This window comes from Miniopterus schreibersii, assembly GCF_964146895.1.
Source record: "Miniopterus schreibersii genome assembly, chromosome: 12".
Taxonomy (NCBI): domain Eukaryota; kingdom Metazoa; phylum Chordata; class Mammalia; order Chiroptera; family Miniopteridae; genus Miniopterus; species Miniopterus schreibersii.
In genome coordinates, this window is record NC_138112.1 from 37848865 (window position 1) to 37868956 (window position 20092).

Sequence of the window (20092 nt, forward strand, 5' to 3'; positions counted from 1 at the left end):
GACCAAGTTTGTTTTAATGTTTGTTCTTGAGATTCCATGCCTCATTTTGCTCTTCCTAAAGTTAACTTCTTTTGTGGATCTAAGATACCATCTTTTAGCAGCTCTCAAGATTAGGTGTACCCAAGTTCACACTCACAGAGGAAGTGATCAATACAGACAAGAAGTAATACCACTGCCTTCTTTTGCACTCTGCTAAAATACTAACTAATCATTAAAAGGTATTTTTATCCTTTTTTTTCATTTATAAGAATGATTCATATCTTCTCCTATTCCAGCCAAATCCAGAATGCCCCATGAAAATAAAACCATGTTCTATGTATCCACATATTTTTTAGGCATCCCAAGGCTTGAGACTACTCATGCCTAGATTTCCTTGCCTTTATGTTATGTTTACATTGTGACTCTAATTTGCATTATAACAATTTTGATAGTTGTATGAACAGAGAACACCCTCTTGTATCCAATAATCTTCCTGGACTTTCTAACAGTTATATCTGGCCCTGTTCACATTCTTGTCATCATATATGTTGACAACCCTCAGGTTTAATGCTTGCAAGAGTGGCTTTGCTACCTGTGTAGCCCAGGTGTTTCTCATATACACCTTCACAGGAATGGAATCTATTGTCCTGTCCATGACCTTTGACTGCTATGACATCCTGGGGGCTGTCAGGAATTGGACTGGGAAGTGTACTGAGTAAGTCGTGCTCACACTGTCCATGACCTACCTAATTCACCATCTGCCCTTTTGTGATGCCTGCATTATTGCCTATATCAACTGTGAGCACATGGGCATTGCCAAGTTGGTTTGTGCCAACATTTGAGTCAATACCATCTAGGGTCTCTTTGTTCCTTCCTTCCTTGTCCTAGTCCTGGTACTGGTTGGAACTTCCATGGCTACGTCGTCAGTGCTGTATTCTGCTTCAGATCCCAAAATGCTTGTCACAAGACACAGCACTTGTGGCTCCTATGCTGCCATCATGTTTGTATTCTATATCCCCTCTCTTTTCTCTTTCATTTGTTACAAATACACTGTATAGTTGTAAGTTGTTTCTAAGAGGGGGAAAAGTGCAGGGTATATGGGAACTCTGTACTGTCTTCCAGTTATTGTATAGATCTAAAGTTTTAAGAAATTAAGTTTATCTAAAAAGTAAAAATAAAAATATCACAGGATTTAGAAATTTCAAGTTCTTTTGATGATGAACAAGTAATTTGGTCAACATTCTCTTAGAACAACTAAAACAGCTGTGTAACATATTAGAAATTAAAATCACATTTGAAAGAATCAGAGAGTTCTCAAGGCTGTCAAGGTATTACAAGACCAAGGTAAAAGAGGAAACAGAACCTAAAAGGAAGGCATGGCATTTGTGGTCACTTTTTCTCTAAAACCACCAATTGGCTCTTGTGTAAGATAACTAAGAAGGTGAGTTACATTTGTTTTGCCAATTGGGCAATATTTTACTGGAGTTCAGAATTTAGGGTACTTTAACATGGGCCTAGTTAATGCCAAGCAGTGATTTCTACTTCTTTGTGAGCTTTTTATGTGTAATAAAGAAAGAAACAAAGATAATGATAAATACCAAAGTCAAGACAGTAGTTATATTTGATGAGGAAGCAAGAAATGAGCCTATAGCATACTTCAATTTTAATCCATGTTTTATTATTTGTACCAAACCGTGAATGCACAACTTTTTATTTATATTATTTCCTTGTTTAAAATATTTTATAATGAAAATTATTGGATGCAAACATAGAGAAGTCTGGTTATTTATAAATCAGATAGATACTGAAGATTATGAAAGCTCTACTATGTTAAATGGAAAAGGCAACAGAGAATTACTTGGTGGCACCTTAAACTGCATTTGGCAGATCAAGCCTATTTTTAATCCTATGAAAACACATTAGGGACTTATTTTGAAATAAAATAAATGGGCATTATCCACAAAGCTAGTGGTATTTTCTGTTTATAATGAACATTTATTAAATAGTTATTTTGTGAATTACATAGTACCAGGCAAACTATATGTTGTCTCTTATTTAAAAGCTTTACATAAACAACTTGAAGTATATACAATTTTATTTCCCCTTTTCTGCATAAGAATATTAGATCTTAATGAGATTCAATGGCTTGCTCAAAATAACACAAGTAGTAAGTGGATGAGCCATCTTAGGGATACAGGCAATTACAACCTACTGTGTTTGGGCTCAATCGAATTAGTATACTGCTTGGAGGGGCTTACGATTTCTGATTTGTGTAATGGCTTATCTTCTAGGCAAGCAATGTAATTGGTTCACATAGGCTCAGGTCACATCACTGATTCTGAATAGTTGGTCTCCTTATCCCTAGAGGAGGGCAGACACCCTGGTGGATGACCTCTGGGCTCTCTTGTCTTTCACAAATATGGCTCTAGGGAATTCACCAATCTTTCCTTTGGGGAACAACATATAAAGCATAAAAAGTCAATGTCCCATTTGGGTACACAGGCTCAGAATTGCCCACGGCACATAGTTTGGTAAGTCTACTACCTCTTTTTCCAGCCCATGGATAGGATGGCAGGTAGCAGGGAAGAAAGGAGAAAAGATAGGAGTGTCATAAAGATGAGGAGAGCAGAGGAACTGAGATTGAGTTCATGACATGAAGGAAGTTTTTTTTTTGTTTGTTTTTTTAATATATTTTATTGGTTTCAGAGAGAGGAAAGGAGAGGAAGAGAGACAGAAACATCAATGATGAGAATCATTGATCAGCTGCCTCCTGCACGCCCCCTACTGGGGGTCGAGCCCTCAACCCAGACATGTGCCCTGACTGGGAACTGAACAGTGACCTCCTGGATCCTAGGTCAATGTTCAACCGCTGAGCCACACCCTGCTGGGCAAGTAAGTTTTATCTTTACATATAATAGCAAAAAGATCAGATAACTCTTGCTTGCATATTTATTTTTGCAATCATTATAAGGTCAGATGTCTCAAGTTGGGAGATTTATTCATTGTTTCCTAGCAGGGTGAAGTACAAAAATAAAATAAAATAAAATAAAATAAAATAAAATAAAATAAAATAATAAAATAAAATAATAAAGTAAAATAAAATAAAGTAAACTGTAAATGTGTCCTCTCACATCCCAAGGCTAGCGCACTTACAAGTAAAATATGTTAAAAAACAACAACAATAGAAATAGTCTAGTGCATTTCTGAGCATTGCTTTGTTCAGTGCAGGTCAAAAATCAGCTCATACTGAAAAAGAATACTATACTGTATAAATTGATTACAGTGTATGTGAACCCTGGGGGAAAAACAAACATGCTCTGTCTCCAGAAGTCACAAGATTTTGCTAAGATACCATTGTAGTGTTGACACATATCACCTATCTCTTAGGGTCCAGGATTTACAGTGTCTAGTGCCTTGGAAGGGTACATACTGGTATATTGGAAAGATGAACCATTTTCTGGAACCGTAAAGAATTACCTTCTTTATCAGCTGAAATTTCCAAGGTAAGCACTAAGCCATGGGCCCTCTTCACTGACTATCACCAATCTTCCAAGTCTTAAGACCCTTTTAGAATACACCCTATCTTATTTAAGACATTTTATTTTTAACAAAGAAATCTTATATTTTGTTTATTACTTCCTTAAAGAATAGATTATAAGGATTACTGTTAAAATAATCTTTATATAAGCAACTTTAAGTTTACTATTAAAAAAATCCCTTAAAATATGTTTTTAAAATTCCCTCAACCAATATTCCAGGCTCAGGATTAGATTTTAAGTATAAAGATATAAATAAGAGAGAGTTTCATTAACTTTAAAGATCTTACTGCTTAAAAATTAGATTAAAACAGCTGGTAAGATATTTACTTTCTTCCGTCTACCAGAATCTACCTTAGAGTCATTTTGTATTTCTTTTCTTTCTCTTTTTAAAAATAATTGTCAGCCACTGTAGAATATGCCTGTGAAAGATGGGAGTTCCACCTTTAGAGTTGTTTATTATGCCCCAGAGCTTAGAATCATTTAGATTCTCCTTAAAAGCCAGGAAAAGGTTCCCTTAACAATCATTCATGTAACAACTACTTGTATCAATTTTACCATTTTCCACAACTTTCACATATATATAGAAAATAGAAATATCTCACTGTTCACAGCATCTTATAACTTTTATGTAAATATTTACTTAGTTATAAAGAAGATATTTGAGATGAAGCCAGAGAGTTATTTGATAAAAAACAGCTTTTGGTTGTCATGTCTGTGACTTTTTGTTGCGTCACAGTAATTGTGCTTTTAGTCTTCTAACTTCCTCTCCTGCCGCTCCATGTTCTTGGCAGGAAGCACACTTTTTGAAGCCATGGACACACTCAATAATGTGTTAAAACAAAAAGGCTCCACTAAAGTCGCTTCTAACATTATATAATATCTTACTTTGTGGTCTCTTTCTCCCTCCCTCCTTTTTTCTATTTCCCAATTAAAACATTTCACAGAATAGCCAAGGCTTTCATACTTGAGCGTCTAAACCAAACCTTCCTATTGGCATGGAGTGTCTTTTCCCTCTATAGCTGGGTATTCCTGACTTTTAATTTCAGGCCAACATTTATTTATTCCAACAAATTCTTTCATATCTACTTTTCCTTAATCACAATGGAATTATAAATCATCAAATACTAGACAGGAGGATATTTGCTCTACCTGGTTTTCCACTATAAAGATCTTACTGCTTAAAAATTAGATTAAAACAGCAGGTAAGATATTTCTTCTGTCTACCGGAATCTACCTTAGAGTCTTTTTGTATTTGTATTTGTATTTGTATTTGTATTTGTATTTGTATTTGTATTTGTATTTGTATTTGTATTTGTATTTGTATTTGTATAATGGGGGAGTGATATAAAGAATCTCTTAAGACTTGGGACACTTTACTAGTTCCAAGTGGGTGGGTCATTATGAGATCTAGAATGTTCTTTATAGTCCAATGTATTTTTGTTTTCTCTACTTCATCTTCTCTTTAATACTTTGGTTAATTGATTAGTATTTTTGAGTCACTGGTCACTAACATGCATAAATAAGGAAATTAATATATTATTAGCATTCTGTGTACCATCTGAGTTTGTATGGAACCCACTTTGAAGATCAGTACATTAAAACCTCTGAGGATCATCATTCAAAAATGATGGATTTAAACATTTCTCCTCTGATGTGATTTTTAACAATCTCTAGAGCTTTCCAACAATTTAAAAATATAATCACAAAGGAGAAACAATAACTTGTGCCTGTGTGTTATTGTGCTGTGTTTTTGGTTAGGATTTTTAATTTACCAGCAGGCATCAATTGCCATTAGTATATATGGGGAACACTCATAGACAGGGTTAGTAAGCCCAAAGGAATATCATGGTCCTGGTTAATTACATGTTATGTGGGAAAAGAGCAGAAACAAGCTGATGAAGAGGGTAATGAATGTGTGTGTGTATAAAATCTTATTCACTCATTCACACATTACCCTTTTATTATGTGTGTGTATACATATATGTGCATTTGTGTATATATAGCATATATGTAAAAAAAGGAGATACATAAGTGTATATAGTAAAAGATGATCTTGCATAGAATAAATAAAAGTGTATTATGAAACAAAGATTTAGAGTAATAAAATTCATTGTTTTCTGTAACTGAATTCCAATGATAAAAGTTTGACTAGGAAGGAGATTTTACTTATTCTGACAACAAAACTATTGATGAGGTTATTGATAATGGGATAAATGGTTAAGATATCCACTTTTTTTTCAGTACTATAAAGCATCATGGAAATAGACTGGTACCTCCCACAATGGGTCAGCACACATCTGCAATGAAAACATTCATAAGAAATCACAAGAAAGATGTCCCTTTCTAATGATACCAATCTCCACCCCTCCTCCTTCTTGCTGCTGGGAATCCCAGGACTGGAACACATCCACATCTGGATTGGCTTTCCTTTTTGTGCTGTGTATCTGGTTGCACTCATAGGAAACTTCACCATCTTGTTTGTCATCCAGACTGAGCACAGCCTCCACCAGCCCATGTTCTATTTTTTGGCTATGCTGGCTACCATTGACCTGGGTCTCTCCACAGCCACCATCCCTAAGATGCTGGGCATATTCTGGTTCAGCCTCAGGGAGATCATTTTCAATGCCTGCCTCACTCAGATGTTTTTCATTCACATCTTTACTGGCATGGAGTCAGTGGTCCTTCTTGCCATGGCTTATGACCGCTATGTAGCTATCTGCAACCCTCTCCATTATAACACAATTCTTACTAACAAGGTAGTATCCCTTATTGGTTTTGGGATGGTTGGGGGATGTTTTTTCACTGTTCTCCCCTTTGTATTCCTCATCTTGCGATTGCCTTTCTGTGGACACCATGTCATCCCACACACGTACTGTGAGCACATGGGTCTTGCTCGCCTGGCCTGTGCAAACATCAGGGTCAACATCATATATGGCTTAGGGACCATTGCTATCTTGGGACTTGTCATCGTAGCCATTGCTCTCTCTTATATATACATTCTCCAAGCTATTTTCCATCTCCCCTCCCATGAAGCCAAGGTCAAGTCTCTCAGCACCTGTGGTTCCCATGTTTGTGTAATTTTAGCCTTTTATACCCCAGCTTTTTTCTCCTTTATGACACATCGCTTTGGCCAAAATATTCCCCGCTACATTCATATCCTTCTGGCCAATCTCTATGTAGTTATTCCACCAATGCTCAACCCAATCATCTATGGAATTAGGACCAAGCAGATCCGTGAAAGTGTGTTCAGAATACTCCTCCATCAATAAATAGCGGATGACTACCTCCAGGTTTTGTCCAGAGGATTAAATGTTAATATGTATGCATCTACAGGGTCAGGAGAGGCTTTGCAAAGGGCAAATAGTCACTTAATGGGAAAGGTGTTGATGTCTTTTTTGTGCATTTCACCCATTCAAGGAGTAGGAGCTTTTAATTTTAAATACTATTAAGGTGGATGAACAATGATTCTATGTGATTATCTTGAAGAATAACATAAAATATATTCTCAGCGATCTAAGTGGTCAAGTTACAGAAGACATTCTTCCCCTTCCACTATGGGTAACAGGTATTCCTTGTTCCTCACCTTCTCCTTCTCCCTCTCTCTCCCTCTCTTCTCCTTTACCCCACCTTCCTTTACCTCCTACTTCTCTTTTTTTTTGTTATTCATCTTCTTTCTTTTTCTCTCTCTTTCCGTCCAATATTTCTGTCATCCTGTTTCAGTGTATCTTACTATAGCTTTCTCTCCCTGCCCCTCTCCTCCCCTCCTCCCCTTGCTTAGCACTCCTTTCCATCACTCTCAAAGCATAAACAGCTTCTTTTCTTATTGGTTTCATTGAGTAGTTGATTGCTTGAGTTAATGGATTACTTTAGCTAATGAAGAGAGTGAATTAAGTCCTCAAAGTAGTGAGCACGCCACAGGACCAGAGTCTGGTGAGGGTGGGGGAACAGCATTAAAAAATATATTGATCAGAGAGCTACGTCAGGTGGAATTAGAAACAAGAAAGCATAGGTAAAGGCAGGAGACCTGAGAACTAATATCTGTAAGAAATTTAGTAGGTTTCAAATTCAATACATAACCATCTCATTAAAAATATTTTCTATATGGTTTATAGAAGCACTATTTTTTTGCATACAATTTGGTCATATCAAATCTCTCTCCTCTTTTAAAGAAATAATTTTTTAATTGCCTGGTTTGTTTGTATGCTTTGGCTGTAAAAGTAATTTGCCTTACAAAAGTTAGCTTTTGTTTAAGAAAACAGAATTTCTGCAATGAAATATGTTGAGAGTGAAACATATAGATCTACAAAATACTACCAAATTGCTGAATAGGAAGAGACTATTTCTATTCAGGGAGTGAATACATGCTCAGATATCATGTATACATTAACTATTGGTATGGACTCCCAGGACTACTTTTCTATTAGGTTCACAGAGGCATTTCCAGAAGAGAAAGCAACATGAAGATGATGGGAGAAATTTGATAAAACCTTATTTTTGCAGACTCATATTTAAGTGGAGTAGTGTAATTAATACAGAGATAGAAAGGACCAAACCGGTAGGGTAAGATTTACATCAGATCATGTATCACCTATATTCTATGTTAAAGGATTTGATATTTAACTTACAATTACTAGTGTTATAACATTAGATGTTTTCTCATGTGTAAGCTAGGGGCAAATTATATTTGTTATGAGGAAAAGAGATAATCTAGACACATAGCATGCACTTAAATTGTAAGAGAATATTATTATTTTTTTGTTTCACAGATCACTGCTATTTTTGGCCCTGATTGAAAATTATTGCTGTCACATTATTCTTAAATTTAATTGGAAATTTATTTCTGCATTAAAACTATATACACTTTGAACACTATTGGTTATTGGGTTTTATTCTAGGATATACATGTTGTGTATTATAAGACTGAGAGAGAAGTGCCCACAATTTTAGGTATGGGAATCAAAACATAGTATATTTGAAATCAGAATGATCTTAAATACAAAATAATAATAAACAAATAAATGATTCAAAATCATAAAATAGGTAATGCTTCTAAAGCTCTTATTGTGTATCAGGCATAGTTTTATATACTTTACATATATTATTTGATTTTATTATGACAGCAATCCTCCAGTATAGGTCCTATTTTTATCCTGTAGTAGTTGAGGAAAATGAGACTTGCAGACATAAAGTACTTTGCCCAGCATCACGTAGCAATAAGACATGCAGCTTGGATTCCAAACCAGCCATTGTGATTCCAGTTTGATTTTTACAACTATGTTACAGTGTAATAATATGTGTAATTTTTAATGAATTATTTCAAGATATTCTATTCACAATGGACTTTTTCATGATTCAGTGTTAAGTGGAAAATGCAAGTTATAAAATTGTATACAATATGCAGAATATCAAAAAATGTAATTTGCACATATAAATTTATCAGATCTTAAATTATTTACCTATAGACAGTGAGATGTATTTTTTGGAAGTTTTGTTAATTGTATAAAATGTCTATTATTGAACATATGTAATTTTTAATATCATAAAATATCATTAAGTCATGGAAAAAATAAAAGATTAAAATAAAGTAAAATTGAATATCTACTATTTAATCATTTTTTCTATTTCACATTTTTCTGATTACTTTTTAACCTAACTTATAAATGAAAGCTTTTGCCAAGATTCCTAAATACACATAACACTCCTGTATTTCACATCTCAATTGTTGATCATAACTATTCCATTTCTAGAATCTCAAGAAAAATACTTAGACTTATTCTTGACCTGTCTCTTCCTCTCACAATCCACATCAAAATTATAAGCCAACTGTATTTACTCTGCCCTCAAATTATATACAAAATCTGAGTATTTTTTGAGATAAATCCAAGCTCTATTTCTTGAGATGAATCCACGTTCTTAATCTAATTATTAAAATTCAAAATATAAGATCTTGAAAAGAAATAATAAGATAAGATATTTGAGATCTTGGAGCAGGAAAATATTTCTTAAACGGGGCACATAAAAGAAGACACCTTGGATTTTATCAATATTAAAATATTCTTTATGGAAATCATTAAAAGATGAAAAGGCAAACCACAGACAGGGAGAAAATATTTATAATATATAGTCCTAACAAAGGTCATGTAACCAGACCATGTAAAGATATTCTATATGTAAATTATTAAGAGATGAAAATAAAATAATATAAAAGAGTAGGCAAAGAACTTCAACAGGTACTCATAAAAAAAAGATATGTAATATCCAATTAATGCAAAAATATGCCTAGAAATAAAGATAATACAATTTAACTCTTTGATAAAATTCCCTTTCATGCCTCAGTAGACTGGCATACACACAAATGATTGACAACAGGAAGTGGTGACAATACAAAATGACATACAAATAGGGAACAACTGAAAATCTCATAAAGTGATGGTGGAAGGTGAAGAATATTATAATGTTAAATGTACATTCTGCTACACCTCTCCTATGACCTAAAAATTCCACTCCTTAGTCATTTAGCCACAAGAAATAGAAACTTTTATGCACAGAAAAGCCAATATTAAAATGTTCATGGCAATTTCATTCACAATATTGCCAAAAGAGAAACAATCCAAATGCACTTCAACCATATAGTGAATAAACACACTGGGTATATTCATACAGCAGAATATTAGTCCACCATAAAAAAGAAAAGAACTACTGTACATGCTACAAAATAATAAACATAAAAAACAATTTTCTGATGGAAATAAACTAAAAGAAAAAGTATATATACTTTATGCTTCAATGTAACTAAAGCTCAGGGACAGGTGAAACAACCCGACTGACGGAAATCAGAATTGTGTTTGCCCACCTTGGGAGACAAGGCAAGTTGTAAGATAGAATTTTCTGGAGTAATGGAAATAAGCATAATGAGATTTAAATGTTAGCTACAGAAGTACCTTCATTTGTCAAAATTTATTAAACTGTACACAAAAGATCTAAGCATTTTACTACATGAAAATTATTCCTCAAAAAAGTAAACAAAGTACATACGAAATACTCCAGAAAAAATAGATACTGAATAGGATGGGATATCTGCTCCTTTGAGACAATGACGACTAAAATATTCCACCAGAGTCAGGAGGTTAAAACAAATCCTATTCAAAATCAAGTTCGGAATAGGGTTAATGCATCAGAATGAAAGAAAAAAAAATAGCTGCTGGGGATAGTTTTTTGGTACCAATACTTTCATGAGAGTGGATGACCATAGTTCACAGATCACACTGTCAGTCTCTGAACTCAAATGATTCGAGCACTTACGGGTCATTGCCTTTACTTTAGATATCCTGAAAGTGCAACGAGAAGACTAATTTTTATGCTGAAGATCACAGAAGTTTTGGCAGAGACCCATCACAGAATTTCTAGCCAGGAATTGATTTGTAGGTACGATGATGGTGAGATTTATAGAAGATAAAGTAAAGTGAGTGAATGAGAGAGAAACAAGAAAAAAGAGATAAAATAATGGAGAGAAAAAGGAGATCGGGAAATATCCCACTTTAAATCTGTACAACACAGTACATAAAGAAAGTCAACCAAAATATTCACAGAAAGAAAACAAATCAGTCCAGAAAAAGTGGAAATAACTAAGCAGATTGAAGAATTATTCAGCTGTTGATGTTTATCACCTTTTAAAAAAAGACTTAGCTGACATAGTTTCCTTCTTTTTGTTTATTTATTGATTTTAGAGAGAGAAAAAAAGATTGATTTGTTGTACCACTTATTTATGCATTCATTGGTTGATTCTTGTATGGGCCTTGACTGGGAATCAAACTTGAAAACTTGGTGTATCCAGTGGATGCTCTAACCAACTGAGCTACCTGGCCAAAGCAATATCTATCATCAAAAACAAAAAATTAAAAATTGATATTGTAATAATTGAGATAAAACAACTAAAGTGGAGAATCATGTAATAATTATTACAGTAAAACTTTACATTTGTTGAATACAAATAAACAAAGTGGAAATCCTAAAAAAGAAACTATAAAGAATTTCCAAATAGTATAGCACAGTAAAAAAAAAAAAAAAAAAATTGTTGAATGATATTTACATCAATGGAGAATAGACTAAGATTTTCCTGAAATATTACTTATAAATTTTTAAAATAAGAAACTGGAAAAAAGTTGAAGAAGCTATATTAAAAATATCATAAATGAAAGTTTTCTAATTAAAAACATAATTACAGGTATTCATACCAAAAGTTGATGCAAGTAGTTGCCAGGCTATAATACAAAATTATAGCCACCTACTGCATTAAAACTTCAATTGATAAAGAGAAAAAAAGGAAACATAAGCAAGAAAATTCAGAAACCAAAAAAAGAAAGACAACTTGTCCAGATATAAAGATCTTAAAGGCAATAAATAAATAAATAAATAAATAAATAAATAAATAAACAAATAAATAAGCCAGCTGAAAATGAAATACTAGTTTTACTATTCTGAAGAAAAAGAATTGTTGATTTCAGAATCAATTCTCAGCTAAATTATCATTCATAAGAGAGACAAAAATATATACAGGAAACAGAGAGAAAGCCACAGTAGTGTGATTTTGTAATTATGACGATAACAAATACTGTTTCCTTACTTTTTATGGTGTTTACCCACGTTTTTATATGTATTTGTTACATGTAAAAGTAATACTTAAAATAATTCTGTGAGGTAGAAGATATTATTATCCCCTTTACTAAATTGCTTGAGAAGGTTATGTGGGTGGTTCAACCTTAAATAAGTTAAGCAGTTTTCCCAAAGACACATACCTAAGGATTGATAGACATAGGTGTGGAACACAGGCACTAACTGCACTGTGTTTAGTCTTAACCTCTTTACTACGATAGCTTTGGTATAGGCATTATGAAAAATAGTATGGAGTTTCTTCAAAAAAATTAAAAATAGAGCTACCATATGATCCAACAATCCCACTTCTTGGTATATATATATCGAAAAGAAATGAAATCAATAGCTCAAAGACATATGTTCACTGTATCATTATTCAAAGTAGCACAAAAATGGAAGCAACTTAAGTGTCTTGAACAGCTGAATAGATAAAGAAAATGTGGTATATATAAAAATGGAATAGTGTTCAGTCATAAAAAATAAGGAAATATTTCTTAGAGGTCATTATACTAAGTGAAATAAGCCAGAGACAGAAAGACAAATACTATACATTCTCACTTTTATGTGGGATCTAAAAAAAGTCAAGCTCATAGAAACAGAGAGTAGAACTAGCTATGAAATGGGAAAAATGGAAGCAATATTGGTTGAAGGATACGATTATAAGATGAATAAGTTTTGGGGATTTAATGTGCATCACAATGATTATAGTTAATAATGCTGCATTATACACTTGAAATTTGCTAGAGAGTAATCTTAAGTGTTCTCATCACAAAAATAACACGTAACTATACGAGGTTATGGATATGTTCATTAACTTGATTGTGATAATCGTTTCATTACATATATGATGGGACAAAAGGAGGTTTACAATTGCAAGTATGAGAAACACAGCATTTATTCTTGTATTATTATTTATTAATTACTGTGTTATTTTCCATATGAACAACTGTAAACCTACTTTTGCTTCATCTTGTATATATAAAATCATGTGTACACTTTTAAAATATCACATTGTATAAATTAAATATAGGCAATTTTTATTTGTTAATTACACTTCCATAATGCTGGAAAACTCCCAGTAAATTTGCAATTCTATATCTTCTAAATAACCTTAAAATAAATAAAGTTATTTTAGGCAAGCAAACAAACAAAAAACCAGAAATGCACAACCAGCAAAATTGTGCCAATGAAATATTTGTTTATTTTTCAGACACGAGTGAAATCATTACAGATAGAAATTTGAAGATGTGAGGAGGAATGCATCACAATCAAAGTAGTAAATATGGTGGCATATTTAAATGAATAGTGATTATATAAAACAGTAACCCTATGTGTGTGAGTTTTAAAATTATCATGAAGTAGATAAATATTTTTAATGGCATTTGTAGGGCAATGGCTAAAATAGTTGTAAAATTATATATAAAATCAAAGCAAATGTGACAGTAATAATAAAAATAATTCAAAAGAAGAAAATATTTGTTGTGAATGATCTATAGCTCAGGTTAAAGTAAAAATAGTAAATGTAAGATAGTAAATTTAATATAAAAATAATAATTTTTTTTTTCAAATTACAAGAAAAAGTTTATTTAGAATGTTACAGAGGTAGTAAAAGTAAAAAAAAAAAGTGAGCAGAAGAAGAAACTGGCTAAGGAAACAAAACAAGTTACAGAGGCAAAAGGGCCCTTGGAGCTTAGGAAAGTACATTTGAAATGCTCAGTGGTTGAGCATCAACCTAGGATCCAGGAGATCTCGGTTCAATACCTGGTCAGGGCACATGCCAGGTTGTGGGCTTGATCCCTAGTTGGGGGCATGCAGGAGGCAGTCAATCGATGACTCTCTCATCATTGATGTTTCTATCTTTCTCTCTCCTTCTCCCTTCCTCTCTCTGAAATCAATAAAGATATATTAAAAAAGAAAAAGATTTGAGTGGGCATGCTCTGGGGTGGGGAGCGGGGAGAGAGGAGAGAGAGACAGGAAGATAGAGAGCACAAATAATTGTCACATGTCCTTGAAATTAGTAATATATTTAAAATACTAAAATGGTCAGGTTGCTTAAAATATAATTTTTTTGATACTTGAAAACAAAGATAAATTTAATTACCAAGATATTAAAAGGATGGATGTTTATAAGTTGAGTTTGCTGACAAATTTTAAATTCTGTAAATTCTACAAGGTTAAGCAAAGTGTCTGAGTGTCATTTTATCCCCAGCATACTGCACTTATAAAAACAGAAACTAAGAAAGTGATTATAATTATATTGGGAGAAGAAAGGAGCTCCAGGAAACATCAATTAATCTATCAATAATAGGTGCATTAAAGTTATCAATATAAAAATATTGACCAGATATTGAAAAGAATAGATAAAATTAATATAACCTGCTAAACGAAATTATAAAGGACAAAGAGAATGCAGCAATGGATATTGAGAAGTGGTCTGAAAAGAAGATGGAAATAAAATACAGAAGAAAGCCAATTAAAATACATATTTTAACATAATTGTATGAGAAAGTACTCTTCTGACTTAAGTTTGATAAGATTTCACATTGAAAAATCACTTGTATAGGTTTCATTTTGTTTCTATTCCTTATTTCTGTAATAATATTTTCTTCACACGGTCATAGATCTGCTTGGTTCTGACTCCATATATGACAGGGTTGAGCATTGGTGGAACTACGACATAAAGATTGGCCAGGAGTATGTGGATATAACGAGGGACATTTCTGCCAAAGCGATGTGTCATGAAGGAAAAGAGGGCTGGCGTATAGAAGGCAAGAATTACACAAACATGAGAACCACATGTGCTGAGAGACTTGAGGCGGGCTTCACGGGAAGGAAGACGGAAAACAGTGCTGAGTATCCGAACATAGGAAAGGGAAATGGCTATAATGTCAAACACTAGATTACAAATTGCACATAAGCCATAGATGATATTGATCTTGATGCTGGCACAAGACAGACGAGCAAGACCCATGTGCTCACAGTAGGTATGAGGAATGACATGATTCCCACAGAAGGGCAGTCGCAAGATGAGAAATACAAACGGAATCACAACAATAAATGCCCTCACTAGCACACCAAGACCAATCCTGGAAACAACCTTATTGGTGAGGATGGTGCTATATCGGAGTGGGTTGCAGATGGCCACATAACGATCATAAGCCATTGCCAAGAGAACTGTTGATTCCATCAATGTGAAGTTGTGAATGAAAAACATCTGGGTGAGGCAGGCTTCAAAGATCATCTCTCTGAGATTGAACCAGAAGATTCCGAGCATCTTAGGGATAGTAGCTGTGGAGAGACCCAAGTCAATGGTAGCCAACATGGCCAGGAAGTAGAACATAGGCTGGTGGAGGCTGCTCTCAGCCTGGATCACAAACAGAATAGTGAGGTTCCCTATGAGTGCAATCATGTACACAACACAAAAGGGAAAGCCAATCCAAATGTGGAGTGTTTCGAGTCCTGGGACGCCCAGCAACAGGAAGGAGAAGAGGTGAAACTGGGTGTCATTGGGAAGGGACATCCTGCTAGGTAATGCATAAGTCTTCAGAAATTTATGTTCATCCAATATACAGGTGACCAGATAGTGTTCTGTAGCTTTGAAGACCTAAAGATAACATAAGAACACTTAAGCTAACTTCTTTCATTATTGCCATTATCACCAATAGAATTCCTCCTTCAAGTCTGACCTATTTAGGATTCTGCTAGCTTCTAAATACAGTGATGACAATTAGTTCCAGTTAATTGAATGACAACACACAAGGATAATAATTATCAGCAAACAGCTGAAGTCAACAAAATTTATGCCAAAATATAAAAAATTACTTTAAAGCATTAAAATTGTTTCATCTGTTAGTATTGAGCCATTGTTATTACTAAACAATGTGGACAATATTAGTGAAAAAAGCAACATTGATTACCAATTTGTTAGGTGCTGCCTACTATTTGCAAGGCTGTTTGTCAGACTGTGCAAAAATTGTCTGCAATTTTTTTTTCAAAGAGAACATTACATTTCCATATTTTACATATAAGTGATCTAAGGATCAAAGAGTTTAAGAGGCTTGCCAGAAGTTTCAAGTGCTTTTAACAGAAGGTCTGGGAAGTTAAGTGAGGGAGGAAGGTAATGAATGGAAATAAAGGAAAAGCTAATATATGTTTAACCTATGAGAAATAAGTATCATACACACACACACACACACACACACACACACACACACACACAAATACTCCAGACATATACCAATTCAAAATCTTTTAAAAATCTCACAACATCCATCTGAATAAATTATGCTAGTATTTCTCATTTATAACCAAGGCAATTATGACTTTAGGGGTGTAAAACACATGTCAAAATGTCAATAAAAACTAGAGAGAAAAATATTAGAATTAATATAAAATAAGGTGAATGATAATTCAGTCATTTTCCAAGTTCCCTAAAGTCCTATGTCTTTATGTAACTTGTTTATAAAATCTGATAGGGGAATATTTCCAAAGTGTGTGTTCATTCACATGAGTAATTGTTTCATTGTAGAAAGTCTTCTGATCATTTGTAATTCCACAGCCACAATACTAATTATGACCTCATTTCCTGCAAGAAAGTCAGAGTATTATCTAGACAGTGAAATAAAAGATGAAATAACCAAAAGAATGGTGTCTGTGATAAACAGGTAATGAAAGGGGCAGCTGAGAAGGGTGGTAAATGTGGAGACACTCTGTAGAAGTTACAATTGAATAGTGGCTATTTCCAAAGGTTATGAGATTGCAATGGAATTGTGGCCAATTTTTTTTTGGTAACTATAATATTCTTTATTATTTCTCTCAATACATCACTGAAATGATAAGGCTACAATCGCTTCCAGTGATTTGAACTAACAGTTTATTGATCTTGATAAAATAATGAATATTTTTCCCTTAAAATTATTGCTATATCACCTCCTAACATAATTTTGTTCTTTACTTTGAAAAATGTAGCAATGGAAAGATAGCAGGAGGAGTGAAAGTAAGTTTCACTCATGGAGGTAAGTTTTTCTGTGAACCCCATCGGTGGAAATCAGCAAAAATAGCAACAAAGTTTTTCTTTCTCCAGTGCAGTAGTCCCCCCTTATCCATGGTTTCACATTCCATGTTTTCAGTTACCCACAGTCAAACATGGTCTGAACATATTAAATGGAAAATTCCAGAAATAAACAATTCATCAATTTTAAATTGCATGCCGTTTTGAGTAGGATGATGAAATCTTGCGCTGTCCAGCTCTGTAGACACTACCTGCCCCCAGTCACATAGTAGCTGTCTTGGTGATCAGATCAACTGCCAGGGTATCACAGTGCTTGTATTCAAGTGACTCTTATTTTACTTTATAATGGCCCTCAAAGCACAGGAGTGTTAATGCTGGCAATTTGGATATGCCAAAGAGAAGCCATAAAATGTTTCCATTAAGTGAAAAGGTGAAAGTTCTTGGCTTAATAAGGAAAGGAAAAAAAGCATATGCTGAGCCCCGGCTGTGTGGCTCAGGTGGTTGGAGCATCGTTCCATACAGCAAAAGGTTTCAGATTTAGCTCTAGGTCAGGGCACACCTAGGTTGTGGGTTCAATCCCTGGTTGGGGTGTGTACAAGAGACAAATTATTAATGTTTCTTTCACATTGATGTTTTTCTCTCCCTCTCTCTTTAAAAAAAATCAATAAAAACATATCCTTGGGTGAAAATTTAAAAAGTCATCTGCTGAAGTCACTAAGATTTATAGTAAGAACCAGTCTTCTATCTGTGAAATTGTGAAGAAAAAAAAATTGTGCTAGTTCTGTCGTCACACCTCAAACTGCAAAAGTTACAGCCACAGTGTGGTAAGTGCTTATTTAAGATGGAAAAACATTGAATTTGTGGGTGGAAGACATGACATCATACTGGCTTGAAGATCCTCCTTCTGACATATCATCAGGTCAATAGTAATCTAATGCTATGTCACAATGCCTACATCATTCATTTCATCACTTAGGCATTGTACCATCTCATATCAAGAAGTGTGAGTACAGTACAGTAAGATATTTTAAGAGAGAAAGACACATTCACATAACTTTTATTACAGTATAGTGCTTTAATGGTTCTATTTTATTATTAATTATTATTGTTAATCTCTTACTGTCCTAGGGAGTCTTTATAGCCATTCATCATTTTAATGTTAATTTCTTACTTGATGCAATTAAGTGATGATGAAGACACAAACATAAATGACATATATTCTATTTGTCATTAATGGATTTATATTTTGTGAATATTTTATTAAATTTTCAGGTCCATAAGTAGAGTGCACACATAAGAGTGCAGCTCAATTAATTTTTTACAAACTAATCACACCTGTGTAACCAGTAGATAAATGAATCAACAGACATTATCAGCAGTACTCAAATCATATGGCCAATCCCGAATGAGACCCTATTCATTCTCTAAACTGCATTCTTAGTCTTCTTTTCTCCAAACTAATCCCATGTCTCTTTTTCCTCTCCTACACCTCTTCTTTTCCTTCATCAATCACTGTGGAGTAAGGCTGCACTGTGAGCTGGGACTTGAGGAAGGCTCACCAGATTGAGCACCAAGATGGAATCCTGTTTCTGTCTTGTCTCAATCTGCTCAGTCTTTATGAGGGCACTGTTCTTTGCCTGGGAGGAGCTCCCAATAGAAAATTCCCTAGAGTCAGTTTTGTAAAGGACACAAGGTCTCTGAGGACTCTAGTTTCTAATCTGTCCCTGGCAATAACAACTGTTGGAGAAGTTGTGGAGAAAGAGGAACCTTCATTTGCTGCTGGTAGGAATGTAAACTGGTACAACTGCTATAGAAAATAGTATGGCCATTCCTCAGGAAATTAAGAATAGAGTTACCATACGACCCAGCAACCTCTCTTCTGGTTCACTGGAAAATTTTGAAACCATTTATTTGCAAAGATATATGCACCCCTATGTTTATTGCAACATTATTCACTTTGGCCAAGACATAGGGATAACCAAAGTGTCCTTGGATAGATGGTTGGATAAAGAAAATGTGGTACATATGTATATACAATGGAGTACTACTCAGCCATAAGAAAAGATGAAATACTGCCATTTGTGACAACATGGATGGATCTTGAGAATATCATGCTAAGCTAAATAAATCTGACAGAAAAAGTCAAGAACTGTATGATTTCAATCATATATGGGAAGGAAAACTGAAGGCAACAAATGAACAAACAAGAAAACAAACAAAAACTCATAGACAGATAACAGTGTTGTACTTACCAAGAGGGAAGGAGGTAAGGGGTAGTAAAGGGTAAAGGGATTCAAATATATAGTGAGAAATAATCTTACTTTGGGTGATGGGTACACATACAATACTCAGGTGATGTACCATAGAATTGTACACTTAAAACTTTATTTACCAGTGTCACCCAAAATTAACTTTATTAATTAAAAATCTTTTTTAGACAAATTATTTTCACTGGCTTGTATGCCATCTAGCATCTATCTTTCCTCAGATGTGAGTTAATTACTTGCTCTGTGATTTCAACTTTCTGAAGGTTCAGAAAATTGTGAGGTTTATTGTCATAAGATTTTGAGTGACAATCTTAGCAATGTTCTATATTCTAAGTGAAAACTGTAAGTCCTGGAAGAAATTTTTAATTATGTTGTAGTACCTGAGTGGAAGGACATCAATGTGTCCATTGTTAGCTTCCTACAATTGTATTTCTCAAATCATGGACTGTGGGCCACTGAATCATAAGTATGTACTTGTAAAAGAAGGTCATTTAGTCAAGAAGGGAGGACTAGGGTGGAAAAAGGGAAATTTCTAAATCTGGTAGCAAGTCTGAAATGGTAAACCAAAAATATGTGATTGTATATCCTGTTGATTTTAAATACCTCATGTTTTTAGCATCAGATGATTCTCCAAATTTATTTAT

At 34.0% G+C, this 20092-nt stretch overlaps 3 protein-coding genes across 3 annotated transcripts in view; 1 reads left to right on the forward strand and 2 right to left on the reverse strand.

The window, feature by feature from the left end:
* Window positions 1-20092, reverse strand: part of LOC308565024 (olfactory receptor 51B5-like) — a gene marked incomplete at both ends in the record, with an annotated part of 340544 nt that overhangs the window by 42505 nt on the left and 277947 nt on the right. The gene's annotated exons all lie outside the window — the stretch shown is intronic.
* On the forward strand, window positions 5852-6787 carry LOC308565174 (olfactory receptor 52E2-like; the record flags this gene model as incomplete). The annotated part of the gene is made up of 1 exon (XM_081153984.1): window positions 5852-6787. The coding sequence occupies one exon, from the start codon at window positions 5852-5854 to the stop codon at window positions 6785-6787; it is 936 nt and encodes a 311-aa protein (XP_081010110.1).
* Window positions 14755-15690, reverse strand: LOC308565172 (olfactory receptor 52E2; the record flags this gene model as incomplete). The annotated part of the gene is made up of 1 exon (XM_081153982.1): window positions 14755-15690. One exon carries the CDS (start codon window positions 15688-15690, stop codon window positions 14755-14757), a length of 936 nt encoding a protein of 311 aa, XP_081010108.1.